Source organism: Camelus bactrianus, chromosome 10 (assembly GCF_048773025.1).
Source record: "Camelus bactrianus isolate YW-2024 breed Bactrian camel chromosome 10, ASM4877302v1, whole genome shotgun sequence".
Classification (NCBI taxonomy): Eukaryota; Metazoa; Chordata; class Mammalia; order Artiodactyla; family Camelidae; genus Camelus; species Camelus bactrianus.
This window is the reverse complement of record NC_133548.1, coordinates 67,581,535-67,606,085: the sequence shown is the minus strand read 5'-3', so window position 1 is coordinate 67,606,085 and position 24,551 is coordinate 67,581,535. Positions and strand designations below refer to the sequence as shown.

Here is a 24,551-nt window from a genome sequence, read left to right as displayed (position 1 = left end):
CCTAATGGGGTTCACCATCTTATGTATCATCTCTTTAGGTATCACTCTTTATGATTCTTCTATTTTCCGTTACTTGCGACATAGAGTCGATAAAAATCAGAGACTCAAGAAATGATGAAGCAATGGGAGGAGAGAGTCTCCTAGACTAGCTTCCTTTATGTTCAGTCTCCTCTTTTTTAAAAGGTGTTTGTGTGTGGAATCCAGCAGATGACACGATTGGAAGTAACTGAGACTGCTGATGCTAAAGTAACTGCTGTTGACTTAGTAAAGATAAAAATATGCAGTTAACAACCACTTTCCTAATAGCTTTCCGATGCTACAGGGGAGATATTTTGTAAATTAACTCAGGCTTTTAAAATTAAACTGCGTATACATAGAGGAAGAATATGCCATCACTCAGGTTCCAGCTGACTTGATCACTAAGCTCAGATTTAACAGGTGCCACTGTTGCCTTAATTACTCCAACTCATCACATCCAAGACTCCTCTGAATGTAAGACACACCATTATTTTAAGAATGACTCAGGAAGAAAACATTGCCAATTAAACTATGACACATCATCTATTGTAATATATATCAGGATTTTAAAGATGTAATTTAAAAAAAAATGTGTGCTTTGGAGGATATTATATCCATGCTTTCTCTCAGTGGAATGTGGCTACATGCAATGCGATTACATGAAGGTGGAGACAGGAAGATGTTCTTCGCCTGTATTTCTGTGTAGGAAGCCCTGAGGTGTACTCTTCTTTCAGAAATGTTGAGAGGGCTACATTCCTCTGTAGGGATGTATAAAACAAGTGACCTGATTTCATAATGTACCCTCCTTTGAGAAAAATGGCCATAAATAAGACATTCTAAAAGTTCTAACCAGATTGATTCGATCCCCAAAAGAAAAGTAGGAGATAGAAGGGACCAAAAGTACTTATCATTTGCTTTTCTATGATGAAACAGCAGCTGACACATGTCCCCACTGAGTATCATTTTTGTATCCATTGGCTATCAGCTAAAATTATTCTTCAGACTAAAAAATATTGTTATAGAGATCTGACATGAAAACTATTCTGCACCATACAGCTACCAACAGAAAAAGTTACAAGAACAGAAGGTAGGGGCTGTTACATTGCAAATAAAAAAGAATAAAGATCTGATGGCAGATGCTTAGTTTTCTTAACATTTTTTTTCTTGAGATGTTCTTTCTGTGGATTTAACCATTTATTCTCATACACATCCATATATACACACACTTACATGCTTCACTGGTATAGGCAATACAAATTGCTTAACTGTAGCAAATGCTACCATGTACATGTGACTCTACCATCTAGGACCAAGCACACAGCCAGGGACAATGAGTGAAAAAGTATCAAACCAAAAAAGAACAAAATCCTCTACGCCACTGCCATATGAAACAGAAAATGCTTAGATAATGGAGAATCAAAAATTATCTAAGGCAATAATGCATGAGCTGGAAGACAATTCAGAACCTCTTTGATTATACATTGTGCAAGCAGATACATTTTATTTAATTGCATATTTTAAAAGCACTATTATATGTGCAACATAAAAGTGAAGAATATGAAGTTGTGATGTTTCAACTTCACAGTAAATTTTTTATAATAAATATGATTGCAAGGATGAATAAAAGCTTAGGTAATGCTGCCTGTATGATAAAGACACAGGACATGGTTTTGAAAAATACAATTCAACTGACAGCGTTTTCCCTGTGATTCACCCTTCCCACCTCATCCCAATGGCACCTGTTTCCAAGTCTTACGATGCCCTGAAAGAGATATTCCAAAGACAAAGATGGAATTACGTCTCTGGTTACTCATTTGGTAAGAACGTGAGTGTGAGTAAATAAACTTTGTATGTGGTCTTCAGTGTCCTGGGTGTCACTGGCATCGGAGATATAAGGGAAACGTTTTTTTCTCTATCAAATAACTGACAAAAACTACAGACATAGAGATATGAGGCATCCTCTGAATCTGAGGTTAAATCCTGAACTGCGAAAAATAAGACACATACTAGAACTGATGCGCTAGGTATTCATCAAAATATTTTTGAAACAAGACCCTGGAATATTATTTCTTAATATATGACTGTTAAGCCTAAAGCACCACCTTAAAACCTAAAGCAAACCGCCAACTTAAATATGTAATGTATAAAATGGAAACTGTGTTTGGGAAATTGTCATACATAGTCAGCAGGTTAATACTAAAAGCTTTTGTATTGTAAAACCTTTGCATTATTTTTGTAAGTGAGAAATCATACTGGAAAAGTAGAAATGAACAACAATAATGATAATGATGATGATAATAATAAATAAATAAAGTTATTTTTCTGTAACACTACCCAAAGAAGAGATGTTTTTAATCTTAGGGCAATCCATCAGCTTGCAATGACCTTGGTGGTTACAGCGCATAGGGAAGTCCATTCTCTTTGTTCTAACCCTGTGCTTAGAGGCCACCACCTTAATAATTATTCCTATCTCTACTAAGGGCATTATTTGTTCCTATATACAGCCAGTCCTGGTTAGTAGCAAATGATCATAGACTTTTCTGATTTATCAGGGTGACTTTGGTAGGGCAACTCAATCATGCTAGAACCCATGTATTTTCTGACACTTGTACAGACAGGGATGGATACTACTGCGTGAGACTCCACCCAGGCAAAGCCATCCTATGAGGTGAAGCCTAACAGAACCGCTCTGCTTCTCATTTTACAATCTGAATACCTATGCATATACGCTCTCAGGCTGAGAGTACTTTGATATATTAGTTTATTCTTGATTCCCTTTGAGCATATATAAATAACAGTTGTATTAATAAATGATTTAATTCAATCAGTGAATGCTCACTTTGCACCAACTAAGTGGGAATGAATTTAAGAGACATTTATGTCGATTAAACAGATAAAGATAAAAAGGAAGGAAGAGTGAAAGATGTGAGTTTATACTTTGAATGACAGTTGTGGTGGTCACCTCCAGTGACAGTAAAAACTCCTTCTGTAGGTAGATGAAGGGTGGGATGGGAGCTTTATTTGAGTGGAAGTTCTAAGAATCCAGCCTGGACCCCTGGAATGGGGAGTTATGAAAGCCAGGAGTAAAGCTCTAGGAACTGTAGGAAACAGAACGGATAAAGTGTATGCAGCGGAACTGACGGACAGCAACAGTTGGAGAAATTCCCAAAGCTGGTGGAACTTCAGTGTGGTGATTTCTTTTTATAGGATAGTTATAGGTTTATTTGCAGCAGACATAAAAGAACCAAACTGGTTCAACAGAAATAGCCTTTAACCATGGTTGTGACAGAGAGAACAGAAAAGAATTGGACTTGAGGGAGTTTTAAATGGCTGACAGATTGGAGAAGGTTCAAGGGTGGTCAATGATGACGCCCGGGGTTTGAGAAAGGCTACCTGGCAATTAGAGTTAGGGAGAAAGAGGGGTCAGGGGAGGCACTGTATTAGTGAGTCATATTGATCATAACGTATCCAAATTTTCAGAGCTACTGAAACAAAAAATGCTACATTTTTAAATGCATGAAATACTAATACCTGTATTTTACCAGTGCTTGGTATCTAAATTACCAATTCAGAATCAAATCATCTTAAAAACTGTATATGAAAACATCTTCACATTCTAAGTTCCTTTATCTAGCTCAAACAGTCTGATATGACAAGAATAAACATATTTCAAGTAGGCTTTATTCATAGTACAATGAGTCAGTAAGAAGCATGCCACTTTTAAGAGTTTGTGTAATGTGACAGCTTTAAAAATTAAACGCTACCATCAAACATAGCCAGAAGGAGACCTCAAATAAAGAGAGTCCAGCACCTTGGATGTTAAATAAACATTAAAGTAGTAATATGCATATTAAATCACCATTAAGGAAAGATAACCACTGGGGATAAAATTTAAATTTCTAGTAGAATACTTTTTGGGAACTTGTGGATGATTGATTACACAAAATTTGAAGAAATCCAAGACTGGAAGAGGTCAAAGTAAGGAAACTGAGGTTAGATAAAGAATTTGCCAAAATTCATTCCTGTTTTTAGTACATGGAGAACACATGTCAGAGAAGTGGTTAGAATTTAAGTAAGAGATGGTAACCATCCAGGACTAAGTAGAAGCTTAGTTTCAAGTACACTGAAATTTTAGACAATTTTTGGTTAAAATTTCTTCTATTTTTGCTCTACCAGAGGCTCACTCAGGTATTAAGATTATGTACCCAGTGAATTTTTTGGGGCGGGGAGGGTGTGGGAAACAATTTTAAAACTCCTGAGAGTTATACTAATTCCTTCTATCTTCTCTATGAATGTTAACAGCCAGTCTGCTCCCTCCACCAACATCAGTGGAAGAGTGATCTATGAAACTTCAGGGAGATTCACCCAAAATAAAGCTATGGGATGAGTCTAAATTAATCTGAGTAAAAAGCTCAGTCATTTTGGGATTATCTGTTGCTTTATGCCTTTGGTGACTTGTCCTCTGTACTAATATTCCTAATCACTGAGACGCTAAAATGCATCCAGAAAAATATCTGCCATGATAAAAAATGGGAAGTCCTCTTAGCAACTGAAAAGTGGTACGGTAAGTTAAGAAGATCGTTAGTTTTAGAATCAGAAGACCTGGTTCAGCCTCTCTAGCGCGCTAGCTTTAAGGCCTCATGCAGGTATGCAGTTTCTCTGGTGAGGCAGATTAAGTGGTCCTAAGGCAGCTCTGGAAAAGTTAGAAATATGATGCCAGTTAACTGTGACTCCAAATGTGCATAATATATTGGTCCTGTGTCCCTAGAAATAGATAACACCTTTGAGTGTAAAAGTAAATAAGTAAATAAAACATTCCCTTCCATCGTTGGCACTACAGAGAATGCCGAAAATATACAGAGCATTAGATGAAGAAGCATCAGACCACCAGCCTGGCCAGCATGCCCACATGGCTTGGTCTAACCCTTGGTGCAGAGTTTCAGTTTCCCATCTACAAACTGATAACAGGATCTTTAAGGTTCTTTCAGCACCCACCTCTTGAATGAAATGAGGATGCATCCTTGGTTTCAACAATACTGAAGCCACTCATAGCTCACAAAGGTGATTTCCCTGACTCCGTAATGTACTTTTCCTGTGACACCTAACATTCATTGATTCCTAGAGTCAGTGACTAACTCCTATCTGCAGATCTTCTGTCAATCTAACTATAAAGTGATTTTATTTTGGTTTGATAGACCAACACCACACGACGCCAATTTATTTTTAATTCCTTCAGCCCTCAGTGACTGGTGGTTCCAAATAAACAGTATTAATAAATTATCAATCTGTAACTAAAGAGCAGGTTCTTTGAGGGACGTTTGTCAGCTGCAGACTGTGGGAAGTCCCAAAGGAATATTTGTCATTCTCACAGTTATAATGGGCCACAAGAGTGGCCATTTGAGACAGTTTGGCTAAGGACCGAGGAAAAGGAAATACAAATTACAGCAAAAATGACTTTATGAATTGATAATTGGTGCTTTCTTATTTGCAATAAACATATAAAAAGAGGAAAAAAGTAATTTAATGTCCTAGTTCTCAAGTCGGCATTTGACGGAGTGTAACCAAAGGTGATTTGTAAATGCTATCTAAAAGAGTGATAAGCAGGAACTAAAAAGGGCAGGAAATTGAATGTGCTCTTCCCTCCCACCTCACCACCAGGTTTCAGATGAGTCTGGAAAGGTCATTCACATAATTATTACAGTAACTGGTTCAAGGCCTTTTGAGCCCAGCTGATGTGATTGTGTGTTAATGGCTGCAAAAGCAAGATAAGGAACATGCAAAGTAAAGGAAAAAAATCTGCCTGTAACACTATTAGCTTGCAGGATTGTCATAGTAGATAAACCGATGTTGCTTGATAGCATATGGCTTTTTTATTACAGAATAACCCCAAGTTTGCCCTTGCGTCAAGGGTCATTTAAGCATCAGTGACCAAATTTTACTTCTTTGTTGTTGGTGGCTGTGACATATCTAGTGATCTTTCTGGGGTCGACAAAAGGTCTTATGGCGAAATGAAACCTGCCAGAAAACTGTAGCTAATGCAATGTAGTCTGAATTTTCAGGGCCAAGACATGTGAAAGGCATCCGGAGACTTCCGTCTGACCAAACCAAGGCAATAATGTACCTCCTGTTACAAATGACTGACCACAGTTCTCATACCTGAATTCAATTCAGTAAACATATTCAACGCTTGCTGCATAAAAGAATCCACAAATCTAGCACAGTAGACAGATACCTCAGCTGGCCCAGGGGGCAGGCTAATGTGAAATGTGGATGCTCATATGGTTCAAAAAAAAAGACACTGGATCTCAAGTAAAGCAGGCTGGATTTAACAGAGCAGTGGCATTTGACCTAAACCTTGAAGACTGAACAGGATTGTGAGGGCAAGATATTTTAGACTGAACTGCAGGACCACGGAAACAGGAAATTGAATGGGGATAAGGTACAGGAAGGAATATACATGGCTGATTAAAAGATGATTTTGAATACAACCAATTTCTACTGTAAGCACAGGGAACTATATTCAATATCTTGCAGTAACCTATAATGAAAAAGAATATGAAAAGGAATATATGTCTGTATATGTATGACTGAAGCATTATGCTGTACACCAGAAACTGACACATTGTAAACTGATTATGCTTCAATTAAACAACAAAATTAAAAAAAAAGATGAGTCTGAAAATGTAAAGCGGCACTTGTACTAGTTATTAAATGATCCTCTCCTAGCTTCACCCTTCTTCCTCTGCTTTGTGATGGAAGGGCTGGGACCCTGAAAACCGGGTTTCTACACTGCGGAGAGTGGGTGCTGGAAGGAGGCTGCAAGGCTGGAGGAGGGAGAGGGGACACGGGCTTTGCCTTGCCGCTGTCCGTCTGCTTGAGATCCCTGTGAATGCATCTCAGCATTCTTCCCAAAGCAGCAAAGGATTGTAGTTTGAGTTTTTCCAATACTTGTAGCTCAAGCTGCATCACATCTCACCTCAGAAAACCCCACCAGCCAGTCAGTGCATGCTTCTTGGAGGTATGGGTTGCAGAGGGGTACCTACGAATTTCTAATTTTTAATTATTCCAACTCCTCCTTTTTTTTTCCCCTCAGCCCTAGTGATGGTAGCTACTTCCTGCAGTTACTGACTCTCCAAACTTGAAAGTTCTGATTTTATTCTGTGTGATCTTATTTACAATGCATGTAGACTAGACTGAAACACTGAGCACGACCAGTTGAAAATATCACCAGCTGTCAATTATGTGCCACATTTAGAGAGAATCATTCAACTGAAATATTATTAGGGTCTTAAGAAAGTCCTTGCCTGCACTGTCCTTTGACCTCTGATCTCTCATTTCCCTTCCAGAGTACTGTGCCCAGTGTTTAAAAGCCGACCTGGGAAATATCCAAGACACCTCTTCTCCCCAACTAAAGTCACTGGGCTGAATGCTGAGCGAGAAAAGGCAACACTCTTCATTTCTATTTCCTGCATATGCCACCAACCAAGCATGTTAGAATGTTATGTAATAATGTAGTTGCCAAAAGGCAGCTAATTAAGTCTGCTTGACTCTAGCCTTTGACACCTAATATCCAGCCCCAGTGGGTGGATGAACGGTCAGCAAAAGAGAATGTTTAACACACTCATCTTCAACCCTGACCCAGACCATTTCTCTCCTTTCAGGAAACATTACATCTAAATTATCAGAAGACAAACAGATATTATTATGTCCTTACAGCTGTGTGGGGAAAGAGCTTCTTCTGCCTCAGCTGATAACCCATTTTCCCTCTAGCAACTTTTTTTTGTTAAGAACTTCTACACTATACCCAATCTAATTCCACCAGTTTAATCTCCACTGGTGGAATTCCGCCCCTTCCCCTACTTGGTTGAAAATGGAGAACAGCTTGTGAGCGATCTCTTGATAATAACCTTCCATATGTCTAAAACAGCTTTTTCTTTCCAAAGTAATTAATCCACCTCCCTTTTTTTACACTTTGCTGTATTTCCCAAGCTTTTACACACCGTTGTTTCCCTATGGTGCCTCTTTAAGCAGTTCCCATTTTTCTGGGGAAACAGTAGCTTTGCGGAATTGACCGACACGAAGCATAGCGTGTCCCAGTCACCCCGTGCATTCTCTCTGTACTCGGTGTTGTGTAATTCCATTTGCAGAGAAATTTCTAGGAGTGTAACCAGCACACTCCTGCTGCCTTCTGCTGCTGCGGCCTATAGAGAAACCATTTGATTTTTTTCTAAATTCAGATTTAAGTAGAATTTCTTTGGGAGAAAATGTGCAGTTTATAGCTTTCCTGTTGACTTTTTACTTAACTTCAAATTAGGCAGGTTGGTGAACTTGTGTGATATTAAGAGATAGTAAAATTCAGAAACCTCAAATCATTTGCCTTCTGCTATTTTCCTTTAAGAATATAGAAAAAGTATCTATGTGTGTGTGTGTGTGTGTGTGTGTGTGTGTGTGTCTTTCTATGTGGGTGTTTATCTGTGAAACTTGGGCTGCGTTAATTTACATCCTCTAAGTTACAAGAACTGAAAATTCTTAGGGACAAGTTATATGGAGGTAAATGTACTTTTCAAGAGGAGTAAAAATAAAGTTGTGATCAGTGGAACAGCATTCTGACATGCTTTGAAAGAAGAAGTCTTCAACAGTCAAATACGTTTCCCACTTTGGCCTATCGAAGTTTCATGAGATCATGTCACAGAAAATCCAGGAGGAAGAGACTCTGCTCTTACTGTTGTTTCCTCTCAGTAATCTCTCCAGAGCTACAGACTGACCGTGGGAGGGCACCTGGGTCAGGGCATGTGCTGCTGGATCCAGTTAAGTTCATGGAGGTGGAATGGCATCTCTATGAGAACAGGGACTCTGAAAATTCCTAGAAGCTAGGTCCCTTCCTGACACATGTTTGATTCTCGAAATCTCAAGACTTGTATTCAGTTCTAGGTTCTTTCAAGATACTTTAGCCAATTTTCATTTTCGAGACGAGCTACTCAAAGTCCGCCTCTTGTTTAATGGCTCCTTGGCATTAATGAATAAATCATTTTCCTTGAGAGAAGAAGTGCATTTAGAAAGGCATTTGATTCAGTGAATAAAATGATAAAACATGGTGATTTCTAGTTGGAAATCTGAACTGCCCCAGTGAGACTGGGAGGAGGCAAAGGTGGAAACAGCAAAATTTTGTGCTTATGGTCTTGATTTTCCTTCAACCTATTATTGCATTAAGTATCTTTCTCTGTGATGTGTATTTCTCACTCTGTCCTTTGCCTCAGTATTTAAATATATTAAATCTCTCCTATTGACCTCACTTAACCTCTCAAAAGAAACAAACAGACAGTCAAACACTAAGAGTCAGTGGACAAAGAGACCTTTTGAGGATTGTTTTCAATAAATAGTAAATATGACTTGGACATAATAATCAGCTTTGAGAGTAAAACCAAAGAGAAGGAGAAATTGTAGATCTAAGAGAGAGAGAAAGAGAGACAGAGGTTGATGGAGTGAGACAGAATAGACAGGGAAAGGTGAGGACAAGAATACAGAGTGAATTTGGACTAAATAGGTAAAGATGGGAGGACAAGAGATAGGGGTGTGGAGTGGATGTAGGTGGATTTGTTTAGGAAACAAGTTAGCCAAAAGCCTTTAAACATAAAAAAGTTAGTAATAAAGAGTTGATTGGATTAAGCGGACAGTATTTTCTGAGTTAATTCATTCCTTAGTGCTGTTTATGCTCCTGGCACTGTGGGAGGCACTAGGAATATACAAATGAAGAGTGAAGACTGCAGTCATGACTCCTGACCTCATGGGGCTTAAAACCTAATGATGGTGACGTGATGGTTATCCTGTCATCCTCCTCTTCCCCCAGACTCTCTGCCTTGCTTTCTGTACTGCCAACTGCTCTGGGCGAGCAAACCGGCTTCTCGTGGCCTTCAACCATAAGAATCACCAGAGTAGGTCAGAGGGCATAAGGTTAAAGGGGTCAGAATATGAACTGCCTGTCCCTTTCTTCAGCTGTGTTCTTTTAATGTGTCTCTTCAAGGCTGCGGTTCCTGTTGAGTGGCCCCCTGGCCAATTACCGTATCTCCAGCTCCCCATGGTTCTGGGGACACTATCTTCTCCCCCTTATTCATTTCAGCTGAAGGGTGAGCATGACTTTCTGCTGTCACTAGTCTACAAACACCTCAGTTTCTTTTCTTGGTTTTCTTAACTCTGCTCAGAGATCTTCAGCTTGTGCCTTTACTAAACTCTTCTGAGCCATGAGGGTTGGGTCCTCTTTCTGGCTGGATTCCTGACTGATAGAAATATTTTTTTTTTAAGCAGAGAAACACTCATGTAAGTAATTTAAAATGTATTAAGGGTTATGAAGAAAAAAAGAAAACACAAGTATTTAGATAGAGAGTAATGGGTGTGACAAAGTTAGACAAAGTATGACAGATGACCTCTTCAGCAGGTGATATTTAAGTGGAGACCAGAGGATAAGTGGGAGCCAGTATGGGAAGAGCAGGAAGGGTGGTCCCGATGGAGGTCCAGGTGCAAAGGCCATAAGACAGAAAAGAGCTTGATATGCTCTGTGTCAGAATCTGGTTATAATATTCTACAAGGACCACGTGGTTAACACACTCTCTGTGGACAGACAGACAGAACAAATCAGCTTGAGTGGCAAGGTCCTGATTGATACAGATACTGAAGTTCTTGGACAAACAAAGGTCGACCAGAGAATCGTGTACTTGTTAAAGTGGGAAGCAGCTCAGGTGAGCTGTGGGATCGAAGCAGATGATCAGGTATTAATGTGAAGCTGCTGTGATCATGTTGGGATGCAGTGATGATCTATTGTACATGATAATGTGCTGTAAAGGAATTGACACGTGTAAGGATGTTATTTCTTTGATCTTTACTTTCATCAGATGGAAGGTTACTCTTCAGGTAGAGATACATATTTTCATATCATGTTTTTTTTTGCCCCCATAATGTGACACTTCACATAAAAAAGTATTAAATGGGCAACATAGACCTTCTTGACAGCTTTGTGCCTTATTTTATTTATTTATTTATTTACTTATTTATTTATTTACTTACTTACTTACTTACTTATTTACTTATTTACTTTATTTACTTATTCATTCATTCATTCATTAATTCACTTATTGGGGGGCAGAGAGGGAGTAGCAAAGAAGGAGTGAAGAAATTGAAGAAAATAAAGTATTAAAATAACTTAATTTGGCAGTTAGGTCTTACCTAAAATGAAAGAGACTTTAGGGATCAATTTACTAAGCATATTACAAGACTTCCAAAAGCAAACACATCAAACTTATTAAATAAGCCTGCCTGGGGAAATATCCTGTATTGTTTTTTTCTCCATAAATCTAGTTCTCTAATTTGTTTTATAAGATGACCTCCTTCTGTTTGTGGCTTTAGTGCAAATTCTGACATTTAAGAATTATTTAACTATAGGATATACTAAAACCTTTGACATCAAGGCAAAATAATTATTTTTGTATTTATCAGAATTGAGCTGTTTACCTGGGACCTTTTCAGGCATATGTGACACCACAACATGAGTAAATGGTGAAAACCATGACTTTTAAGATATTACTTAATCTTGAGCACTTAGCTAATATGTTTGGGTTTAGAAATCTTCCTTAGACATCTGCCAAATGACTCCTGGATGAATTTTAAGTTCCTGAAATATATTTCTACTTATAGGCACCTTTTGCTGGACCACCCAACACTTCTGATGGACCACACAGCTGTTTATTTTGTTTTCAGTCTATTATGATCCTGCTCCTACTTAGATTTAAATAGAATTGCAATATGTTATTTCAAGCAATCTTAATATCAGTAGAAAGCATGGTGTTTACCATTGTTGTGCCCTAAACCCCTCCTTACTAGCTGAATTTTTTTTATACTTACTAATATTTTTTGACCCATAAGCTAAACCTACTTTAAACACCTTTATAGAACATGTTTTATCTCCAAGTACTTTATAGTTATGCTGGGGGATGAGCTCACGACTGAAGTTGAATGATTAGTAACTGTGTTAGAGATGCATTTATGCAAATTATAATTATAGAGTCTAGAAAGGATTCTGAGGTCTTATCACCCTAAAAAAAGAAAACAACACTCTGTTGAAAATAAATCATAATACTCTAATCAAATATAATCAAAATCTCACTCTTGTTTCTATGCCGAATACTCATATTGTAAACATAATTGACAAGTGATTATATATCGTGAGATTTAAACCTTCAGAAATAGAATCATTAAGCATAGTAGGCACTCACGTGTGAACTAAATCATCTTTCTGATTTGGGGAACGATTACGTGTTGTATATATTGACAGCTGGTGTTACCATGTTATCATTATCATCAGAGATACTGAAGTTATCAATTGGCTCACTATAACTATTATCTTTATGATTTTTATACTCTCATATCTTATCAGAATTTAGGAGAGAATAGCACCTTTTTCTCTTTTTATTTACATCATTGCTGAATAAAATTTTTAAGTGATATTGAAATTTTAAGACAAGTAAGCTAAGAGATGTAAAGCTGTTTTTTATTTAAGGAATTGTTCCTTTATGTCAAAATAGCAAACCTACATACATTATTGTTCATAGACGTGACTAGAAAGATAGTTATAACTGATTACTCTGTCAATTCCCATTTGCCCTTCTTTTAAAAAATGAATAGCCACCAAGAAGCCTCAAGGTTTCATTCAAGGAAAATAAATCCTAGTAAAATAAGTGATCCAAAAATAAAACACCACATCTTCATAAACAATTGTGTCTAATTATAGAAGAATATGTACTTACTTGCCAAGTGCAAAGCACTCCATCTTAACAGTTGCTCCCTTAGCAGCTGTAACCGTGAGAGGAAAATGGACCTCAATTTTCGGCTCATATTCTCCCATCACACCTGGGAAATAGAAAATAGTCTTTAAACATAAAATGACCGTCACTATTTCTTTCCATCCTGGAGTTGTTACATTGAAAAGCACTGTGTTATTAATGTTTATTTGATGACTGCTAAATTTCTGATGCATTGAAGTAAGACATACACTTGGACTCAATCATTAGGATGAAATCCTGATCTTCCCTTAAGGATTGGATTGCATGGATGTTCAATACCACTGAAAATAATAATTACTGAAAGTTAATCAACACTGGTAGTTTAGCTACCGATTACATTCCAGAGGAGAGAAATAACTATGAACCTGTCTGTCCCATGGTAAATAATTGCGTTGATTTTTTTAAATAGCTAGAGGTCTTAGAACTTTCTTTGTCATTGTCAGATAAACGAATACTTATTTATTAAGTCAACATATATGTATTGAATATCTATAATATGCAAGCATTTTGCCAGGCATTGTGGGAGTGACAAAGATATACCAGCCATGGACAGTTCTCTCAAGCACTCAACAAACATATTCTTCAAAAAAGAAACATTTACTCAAGGATGGGAGAAGAGCTTCCAATTATATGAAAATAATTGTAATCTAAAATAGGAGGCGATGATGCCCTGAATGAGGTATATCAAACGTACTGTGTGCATTTGAGGGGATTGTGAGAATAGTAATTTATTTATCTATTCCTTCCTTCATTTATTTTTTTGAAGTCTAGTCAGTTTACAATGTTGTGTCAATTTCTGGTGTACGGCACAATGCTTCAGTCATACATATATATACATAATTTCATACTCATATTCTTTTCTATTATAGGTTACTGTAAGATATTGAATATAGTTCCCTGTGCTATACAGTATAAACTTGTTGTTTATCTATTTTATGTATATTAGTTAGTATCTGCAAATCTCTAACTCCCAATTTATCCCTTCCCCCCCTTCCCCCACTGGTAACCATAAGTTTGTTTTCTATGTCTTTGAGTCTGTTTCTCTTTTGTAAGTATGTTCATTTGTCTTTTTTTTTTTTTTTAAGATTCTACATATAAGTGATATCATACAGTATTTTTTTCTCTTTCTGGCTTACTTTACTTACAATGGCAATCTCCAGGTCAATCCATGTTGCTGCAAATGGCATTATTTTATTATTTTTTATGGCCGAGTAGTATTCAGTTGTATAAATATACCACAGCTTCTTTATCCAGTCATCTGTCAATGGGCATTTGGTTATTTCCCTGTCTTGGCTATTGTAAATACTATTGCTATGAACATTGGGGTGAATGTATTTTTTTTGACTTAAATTTCCCTCTGGATATATGCCCAGGAGTGGGATTGCTGGATCATATGATAAGTCTTTGGAGGCATCTCCATACTGTTTTCCATAATGGTTGAACCAAACTGCATTCCTATCATCAGCGTAGGAGGGTTCTCTTTTTTTCACAGCCTCTCCAGCATTTACCATTTGTGGACTTTTGAATGATGGCCATTCTTTTACTGATGTGAGGTTATACCTCACTGTAGTTTTGATTTGCATTTCTCTGATAATTAGCAATTCCTTGACATCACTCTTTTGAGGAACTTCAATCACAGAGTATTAGAGTCCAGGCATATCACATGTAGTACATCAATCATTAATGGTTTGCCATGGAAATCTGGTTTATTTCATTTGTAATTTTTAACATCTCAAGTCACATGCAGTTATGCTTATAATTTCTTTTGTAAAGTAGAGTTTGATGATGAAAGGAAAGGGAAACAGTCCTGTAAGACACATAGTTAGAGATCAAAATAGGCTTATCTCTTCAGTCAAGGCAGCTCCTTTATTTTTTGATAGCTCCTGATATTAAGCTAAGTATGTTCAAGAGACACTGCATTGTGTCTTCATCTCCTTCCGCACACCTGAACCTTCTGGCTTAGTTGACTGCCCTACTTTGGGATTACATGCCAGTAGAAGATGACCTCAAATTACTCTAAATCCTAATAAACAGAAGTCTTGCAGCTGAGAGCACGTTACTCTCCTCTCCTAAGTGTTCATGGCTGTTGATTTTCTTATTTATTTCAATTACTTACAAAGAGCTAGGGTGCTTTTCCCTAAGTGGAATGCGACTTAGAGCAGTGTTTCTCCCAGTGCATTGCAGAACACAGAGCCAATGATCTCCGCATTATCTGGATAACTTACTAAACTTTCAGGGTACAGGGTTCAACTCCAAGACCGGTGATATGTAATCTTTGAAAATGGGGCTACACACTGTATATTTGAATTGTTTCTTTAGGTGACTTTACGTACATTAAAGATATTCAAAGCAGGACATACCCTGGTCTGACATTTATCATGTTACTTCTCACTGATGATTGTTAGGATGGCTTGCCTTAACAGTAAAGCAAATTATATTTAACTTTTATGTACTGGTACACACATCAAAACTGGGTTTTATTCTGACTGTCTAGAGATCAATTCTGATTAGTCAGCATCTAAGTGATAGCAGTTGTTAAATACTTCAAATGACATTTCCATCTGACACTCATAGTAATACTCACATCTAGGGTCAAGAATTCATGTCCAATAAACCTTAAAAACTTGGTTTAGCTAATGAGTTAAAAACGTTTGGCTGGTCATTTTCTTATGTTCATATAAGAACATTTACATTTTTGTCTTCAGTATCTGCCAGTTTTACTCAAAAACTGTTTCTTGTCTTCTAACAATAGCAGCTATCTTCCCAGTGCTTTTAAAATTTTTTTTTTCATTGACATATAGTCAGTTTACAATGTTGTGTCAATTTCTGGTGTCCAGCATAATAGTTTAGTCATACATATGCATACATAAATTTGTTTTCATATTCTTTTTCATTATAGGTTGCTACAAGATATTGACTATAGTTTCCTGTGTTATACAGTATAAACTTTTGTTTATCTATTTTATATATAGTAGTTAGTATCTGCAAATCGGTGCTTTTGGGGGGAAAAACTTCTTCCATCTTCTTAACCATGAGAGTTGAATGGTACCCACTATCTTCCTATAGGTTCTGCTGTGGTTATTAACTTGTTATGGGCATCTGATCCCAACTTGGCTAATTAGATTACCTCATTGCCGTAGACACGTTGTATGATTCATGGATGGGCAGCTGAGGTTGGCACTTTTGAACTAGGTACCAGGAGTCTAAGTCTCAGTTCCTCCCTTGTGGCAAAAAAAGAAAAAAAAAAAAAGAGCCTGCAAATCTGAGAGCCACTGGTGCTTCCACTAGTGGAAGGAGATAATCTGCCATTGAAAAGAGTTAAGCCAATTTAGATAGAATTAAGCCAATGCAGATAAAGATGAAAAAAGTATAGGCAGAATGTTGGTTCCACGTGGGATTTAGTTTCTTGAACTTCTCTCAGTTAAATGAAATGAATTTCCTATTTGTTTGTTATTTCAAGTTTGGTTTCTCAGTTGCAGCCAGAGACAGTTCTGAGTGATACCTCGCCGGGCTCAGCGTAACCAGCGGTGACCCTATGTCAGGTTCTACTCCATAGCTCTTCTGGATTCTGGGTCTAGCACTCTCCAGATTAGGCAAAGGACAAGAAGGAGTGGTGGTGGGGTAGGGCCAAGACAAATCAATATATGACATTTGTTCTATTTTAAACCATTGAACCTTTTAGTAGAAAATATTAATTCTAATATCTGTATCTATCCAAGTAAAAGAGGATAAATGAAATTAGAAAAGCACAGATAAAGTACTATGGAAGCTGAGAGAAAGGAGAGGTTATTGACTAGGAAAACTGAGAAGAAATGAGGGAACTGCCTTAAGTGGATTGTGACAGTGGGACTGGATTTGAAGATGTGCTGGTGGAGGTTTAGTGACTCATATGGAAGAGACAGTTAGCAAACACAGGGGCTTGAGATTCTGTCTGGAATCTTAGCAGAAGATTCAATTTTGCTGCATTGAGTATGAAGAAGCAGTCAAAGAGAAATTTCAAATATAAATAGGAGCTAGATGATAAATAATATCTACAAATGTTATATTTTATTATTCATCTATTAAGACGCTTCATCAGTGGGTTTATAAATTTACTTGCACATGCTGCTGGAAAAATAGCTTCAACAATCAATAGGCACCTGATTTTATTTAGATATAGCACGTGGAGTTAACATTATACATACTCATTATAATCAGTTATTACTTATTGGTAAATTGAATACGGCAAGCATAATGAAGATTCACGTAGGATATGCATCAAAATGAAGGCCCTATGAACTAAACTGTAGTTTTCACATTATATGGTTTGTAAATTTAAATGTGTTGAAATTACTCAGTAAAATGTCTTGGGGATTTTCTTTTATCTCACCGGAAATATTTGTGATATTAGAGTTCCTTACATTATTTTGCTTGATAGTACTTGAATTTCAATTGTTGTTTCACTTGTAATTTTTTTTTTACTGTCTTTAGGAATCTGAATATAAATATATAGTTATTGTGCTACGTAAGTCTCCTGATAAAGAAATGAAAGCCCAAATAAGTAGTAACGAGAAATAATAATGATGATGGTGATGATGACGATGATAAGAATGATGATAAAAATGAGTGAGGAGAGGAAGGAAATGACTAAATAGTTCCCATTATGCCTACCAGATACTGTGCTATGTCACAAAACTATACTCATGCCTTCAGGACATATCAAATATCAACCTGTGATTCGTAGATAAATGATGCAAATCCCAACTCCATCTCTGGCTCTGCTGAAACATTGAGGCAATGACAGAACCTCTGTGGATCTGTTTTCTCAGGTATAATGAGAATTCTATCTGTTATTGTGGGTTTAGAAGTCTACCACTGGTGTGTTAGGGAATAAATGTTGCACATAAACAGATCGTTTTTACTTACTGTATTCAAATAAGTTAAAAGTTATAACCTGTGAAAATTTTAATCACTTAAGAAAGTGTCCAGATGGCTTCTTTTCAATTCCCTGATGAGCCCCTCAGTAACAATTTCACAAGCCTAGATAGATAGATAACATATTGTTTTCTCACCTCAAAAAGTGTGTATCACCCTGAATCATAGTTTCTGGAGGTGACTCATTGTTATATAAACAAAAGGATTGAAGGATCTTTTGACAAAAGGAAATAAATGACTTGTGCTATCTTCAAATACATGCCCCAGTACAAGCACTATTTATCTAAGGAGACTGAGAAGAACCAGAGAGGTTATTATTGGGAGAATATGTCTTTCTTCACTATTATATATGTTCTGAAAATCAGAGAAATAGAATCAGAGAAAAAAATCAGGCATAGATTTTTTTCCCTTCCCAACCACCAAGAATAAATCGATTAAAAGGTTCCCTCACACTGTAACTAATTTCCTCTGATTACTACATTTTACGACATTTTGCTCTGCTGTCTGTGCCACAGTGATTTAGGGAAGTCTGTCCATCTCTCCCACCACCATCTGAGAGCTCATTCTCTGTGCATCAGTAACTTGGAAAAGAACTTATAAAAGTAAAGTCTAAAGAAATCAACTATATACATATTTTTCTGAAAAAACATGTAAGCTCCCTAGCATTAAAATAATAGACTAGAAAGAGAAAACTTGAAAAATTTGGTTACTTTGAACAAGAAGTATGTTGAAAAGGTTTTCCTTTTTCAAAAAAGTATTTTTCTTATTTTTATGAATTTCTACTCACAAATAAAGCTACAAAAACTTCTCTGTAAATATACCTACATGCCAAATACATACATACATATATATATATATATATGGCTTTATGATAAATCCATTATAAAAACTTATGGTTAATTTTTTTTTGCTCAAGTTTTCTATGACTTTGTGAAGTGCGTCTGTGTGTCTGTGTGTCTATGTGTTTGTCTTTTGAACACTAAAAAAGAGAGTGAAAAATTTGATACCTGCTAATTTTCAGTGCTTTGATTTTTATGAGATATTACCAAGACCTTTGTAAGTGAAATAACAAATCAGCTATTGAATAAACTAGGGTCCTCATTTCTACAGCCAAGGACCCTTCTTTGAAAGTCAACCTTCCTTTAACTAGACCCAGTAATAATGGGTAAAGAACTACACTGACTCAAAAGAAAATTAAAAATAAAAATACAATGGTTCCAAATGGCAGATTAATGCTCAATCCAATAATTAAATGCTTTGAAGATCTCTAAACAATTCTGTGGAAATCTTCTATCTTAATTAGAGTTGGTTTTTTTCAATTGTGATTTAATTAAAAACTGTATTTCTATACAATTCATTTGAATATTTCTACCAGAATCTACCATTTAAAAAAGAAAGTAAAATGCCTCAGACGTATGATGGCTTTTCCTCACTGCATTAAACACATTAATCCTAAATTGTTGTAGCTCCAGTCCTTTCTACAAGAAACTAAAAGTGTGCAGTGAGATAAAAATAAGACAAAGGGGAGACAAGGCAAACTTCAGTTAGGAGGAAGCAGTTTCTACACACACACCATCTAGAAGGCAGGGGGGACACACTCAAACTGGAGGGTAAAACTAGGCCAATGGAGAGTAGAAACACTGAGTCTAACAGCTGCATCACTTCCAGGGGGAAGAGAGAAAGGAGACTGTCATACACTCCTCTTGCTAAGATTCCTAAAATTATCTGGATTCAGCTCCTTTCCAGTCACATTCCCGAGTCAAGCCATATTACAGACCCAGACCTTGGGTCTCTACTATCTCCTTTCTCTTATCATTGAATGTTTCCTGAAAATCAAAGTCTCCCATTTAAGTTCACTTGAGTGTACTTCTCTTCCTTGCAACTTCCTAGAACGCTCACCCACGCTGCCTTTTATATCTAAATTTTTAATACTCTTTAGAAAGCTTGTCCCTTCCAGAAAGTTTCCTACCCATAGCTGTCTACCTACTCATACAGTAATCACCAAGAAGCCGAGGGACTTAAAATACCCTGGGGGGGATTAGTTCTGCCGGCTCAGCTGATCAGCTGCATGACTCTGGGAGAAAGATGTGACAAAAGGGTTGTTTTAAACTATTGTTAAAAGTTTATTTTTAAGCTTTCATCTGCACAGATTGTTTTCTCACTTCAGTCGTGTTGCTGAGAGCGCCAGCGCTCCCTCTGTCAGCACTCACGTTGGAGATGCTAAACATACCAGGCTCTGATTTGCTCTGTAAACAATTCACCACATATTTTATTTCATAAACGCTTACTGATTTCAAAGACTCTATGGATGATATGGTTCAAAAGATACATATTTCCAGAAGGAGGAATGTCCATCATCACAGCCTCATCACAGGGCTTTATGTGCGTTAAAGACTCTAGATAGAGAGAGAGAGAATAAACATTGGCGGAACGCCTGCTATAAGCCGGATGCTGTGTTAAGTGCATGCAACTAAATTGCATTTAAATCTTTCAAGCACAACAAGGTAGATACGATTATCTCATTTTAAATCAGAAAAAACTGAGTATTGAATACATTAAAGTAACTTGCTCAATATCTCGGAGCTATTAAATGTCAGGTAAAGGGTTCAAATTTAGTACTATATTCATTCTGAAGCCAACTTAACCTCATTATTCTATGTTGCTCCCCAGGAAGAGTTTCTGCTGTTTGCAAAGCAGAATTCATTTAGTCACTTCCAATTTTGCAGACAACTAAGTTTACTTAAATATTACTTTCTCAGTAAAGTCCTTCCTTACTCTCTACCCCTTGGCCCTCCCCACCCAACTCAGGGCTGGGACTACACTGTTTTGTTCCTTTTGTATCTTCAAACCCTGCCTGATACAAAGTCAGGGCTAAAACAAATCTGATAACTGAACTAATTAATCTACTTGTCGTCAACTATGTGGAAGATGTGTGACTGATGACATCAAAGCTGAGAATATTTTATTTTTAAGTATTTCAATGCTTCCATTTTTTCTTGATTTTGAGGAAACTTGAATGTAATGTTCAAATCTTGAATTACAAAATCTATATTTAGTTTCAAATTATTGCAATATGATATTAGATCAAAAAATATTTTGTGAGCCAATAAAACATCTCAACTTCTCCATAATCAATCAATTGCCACGTTCTGTTAATTGGGTTTTATGACTTCTTTCCCATCCATCCCTTTCTGTCCATTCTGATTGTCACTGCTTTAATTTGGATTCCCTTTCATTCAGCTCATTGGCTTTGGCAATCGTGAAAATCCTTGGTGAAATGAGTGGCGGTCATTAAAGCCTCATAGGACTAGATACAAGGGAAAATAGAAGAGATATTTGAGATAGAGTTTGTACAGATCTTGGAAGAAGTCTTGCTATAAAGTTGAGCAAAGAAAACCGGACGGGGTGTTGAATCAAGAAAGCGTTGCTTTTAAGACAGTAAATACTCCAATATGTTTACTGCTGAGAATGATTCAGTATGGACGACACAAGTGATGCTTATGAGAGAGAGGGGATAACTGAAGAAGGGATCTCCTTGCATTAGGTTAAGAGGGCATGGGATCCAGGGCACAGAACTGCCAGGAACAGTTCATCAATCATAAGAAGAGGTAAGGTAGCCTAAATGGATACAGACACAGGTAATACATGTTATATTTACTACTGGAAAAATGCATAACATCATAAATTTAAAGCAAAACCTGTGCTCAAAGTTATCTCTGTATTTTTATACCCACAATCTGCTGCATAGATAGAACCACAAAGTCAATGGAACAAAATGTGAGTTTGGGATTAGACATCGGCCAAGTGAGTAGAATATGATAGATCAGGGAGATACAGAGTTAGGAGTTTACAGAGAAGAATGTTTATAATAGGTGACTGTAATCTGAACTAGAGAGGGAAGGCACTGGAGGCCATGAGGACGTGATGACAGTGAGACAGTGGATTAATCAAAGGACTGGAAAGCCTGAGGGGTTGAAGAAGTGCTTGAGTAGAAAGTGCGAAACAGAATCATTTGGACAGAAAGGAGGTTGTGGGCAGAGAGCTGTTTACTTCATAATGAGATTTTGATGAAGGCAGAATGATTGGTGATGGCAAAATTCAGGCTATTTACCTTTGTACTGAGAGGCTAAGATGGGATGGAGTACAAGTTCATGGGAAGCAAGCAGGTCAAGACACCAAGGGGTCAGGACACCGAAAAGGACGCTGATGTAAATACAGATGTCACCAAGACAGAATATAACACCTTCTGTAGATGAGGAAGACTGAGCTAGGAGGAGGAGAGATTACTGCAACAGAGTTGACTGCAGCTGCTGAAAAGCATGTCGTGAATCCTTTCTCTTTATTTATGTCTACGTTTCGTAGTTTTCCATTCACAGACTACCCTGATGCTCATGATGTTCTAGTCCTAAATTATCTTTACAACTTTACTCTCACTCTTTTCCCCATGCATCCAATATTTTATGTAACAGAAATGCTTGCTGTTTTCAAAGTATAATTCATCCCTAACTGATGTTAAGCCTTCACACTGTTGGTCCTTATCTAAAATGCTGTTGATCCTTATCTAAAAATACATTCATATCATCCCAGGCACACTAAAACTGAGTTTATCAATAAGCTTCATTTCAAATTGTATCTCATCAATAGAAGAAGAAGAGAATGAGGAAGAGGAGGGGAAAACAGCCCCCTTTTCGGTCATTGACCAAACCCAGAAAATTTCTGTGATTCCTTCAGCAAGAAATCTTGTCCGCTACTTCTGGATTCCTGTGGCATTTTATTTCTTATGAGACTCATTATGTTCTGTCTTACATTACAGTTATTTGTGTACAGCTATTCCAATTATCTTACTGGTCAAAACCATCATCATTAAATCTGAACTCTCTTATGTAGCCCAATCCTACTCCTAATTCTCTTTTAGTCTATCTTTCTTTCTGAGGTCTTTGTAACTGGTTCTTTGAACTCTCAGGTAATTATAAGCAAACTCATCTTTTGATATAGCTGTTTTGAGTCCTCACTCTTTCTGTTTGTGGAAAAGAAATCTGGGTTCTCCTCTGTCATAGTCATTTGACTTTCATCAGTCAATAGAAGAGTAGAGCTGTGGCACTGTCGATCCATTCTTTTCTCTAAAAAAGCCATTCAAGACCGCACATCAACATTTGAATCTGTTAGTCTGTCTTTCCTACTACTAGAGTTATTGTCCTAAAAGCAAGCAAGCAACTAAATCACAAAAGAACAACAAACAACAAAAATAACAACAAAAACTTTTTATGCCAATTCTCTGTTGAAAAGACTCTGTTTACCCAATAATGCTTTAAAAATAAAGTCGGAACCTCATAGCACCACATTCAAAGCCTTTCATAATCTAGACCTTATCTCTCTGATAGTCTTATATTTAGTGTCTCCTTCCCTCACAAATCTCACACTGCAGCCAAACAGTGCCTTTCTCCACTTCCCAAACTAACCATGCTACTTTATGACCACATGATTTTGACCCTCTCTATAATTCTTTTAACCTTTCCCTCTATTAATAAACTACCATTCAGCTTTCAAAATCACACTCAAATTTAAACTCCCCATCTTTAGAAGAATTAATTTCACTCTATTCTTTGTTTTCACAGTACACAATGTAAGCCATTATTTTCATGCATACCTTGTCTACTTCTCTATATCCTCACTGCATTGTGGTTTCTAGCAATGACGAAACAGTGTTACCTGCAGTGTTTGGACATAAATTGATTAATTTCTATCTGGTTACATGTCACTCTTTAGGTCAGCATGGATTCCATGGTCCTTAAGTTTCTCTTATTAAATATTTGATTTCATTTTCCTATTAAAGTTCTGAGCTACTATCTTGGATTGTTTCTGATAAACATTTTATTTACTTTTCACTTGAAGTTTGAGTGTTTCAGAGCAATCCAAGGAGTTTCATAACATTCTTTCTAGTATTTCTTGTACACATCTCTTTCTGCTTCTTCCCACAGACATAATTTTATTCAAACCTTCACTACCTTGACCTTGATCACTATCATTCTTGGCCCTGGACTGTGCAGTCTTCTCCATCCAATCTATTCTGTATAACTGAAGTGGGAGGAAAGGGGACAGGGCACAATCAGTGAAGGAATAACACAGCAATTGAGGACAGGACAAACTGGTTAGAACCAAGATGGTGGAAGACTAGACTTCCAGTAGACCTTGAACCTCAGGCACACCTGCAGGCGCCATGACAGTTCCTAGGCTGACCATAAAAGGTCAAAAAGTAGGTGGTGGTGGTGGGGTGTTTCCTGGAAATCCTTGCCCCTTTCCCAAAGTAGTTAGAATAATCCTCCTACTCATTAGCATATGGAATTACCAAACCCACAAGACCTAAGAGCTCCGCACCTCGTGGTCACTCTCTCAGTTGCCTTCTGAGATGGCCTGCACTGTCTATGGAGCGTGTATCTCCTTTTACTTTAAACTAAACACCCTACAGCTCTCGGCTTCTCTCCCTCTCACCTTTCCGAGATGGCCCACATTCTGCCTGTGGAGTGTGTATCTCATAAGCCTTTTTCCATTTTCCCTTTGAGTGAGACAGACCCCACTCTTGTGAAGTATGTATCTCTCTACATAAACTTGCTTTCTATTTACTATGCCTTGCTCTTGAATTCTTTCCTGCACAAGGCAAGAACCCATCCTCCCACAACACAATGACCACAGTTTTATCTTTGTAAAATAGCATTATCATCATTTATTTTCCTTTCTTAAAAAAATCAGTAATTTCCCACTGCTTTATTGGTAAAACTCAAAGTCCTTATT

General features: G+C 37.2%; 1 protein-coding gene across 1 annotated transcript in view; it reads right to left on the bottom strand.

Moving 5' to 3' along the window:
- The window catches only part of CNTN5 (contactin 5), a 1,016,845-nt gene that overhangs the window by 256,561 nt on the left and 735,733 nt on the right, over positions 1 to 24,551 (bottom strand). Inside the window, exon 9 of the mRNA XM_074372920.1 lies at positions 12,813 to 12,915. Within this exon, the coding sequence (XP_074229021.1) occupies positions 12,813 to 12,915 (103 nt within the window). The remainder of the gene's footprint in view (positions 1 to 12,812; positions 12,916 to 24,551) is intronic.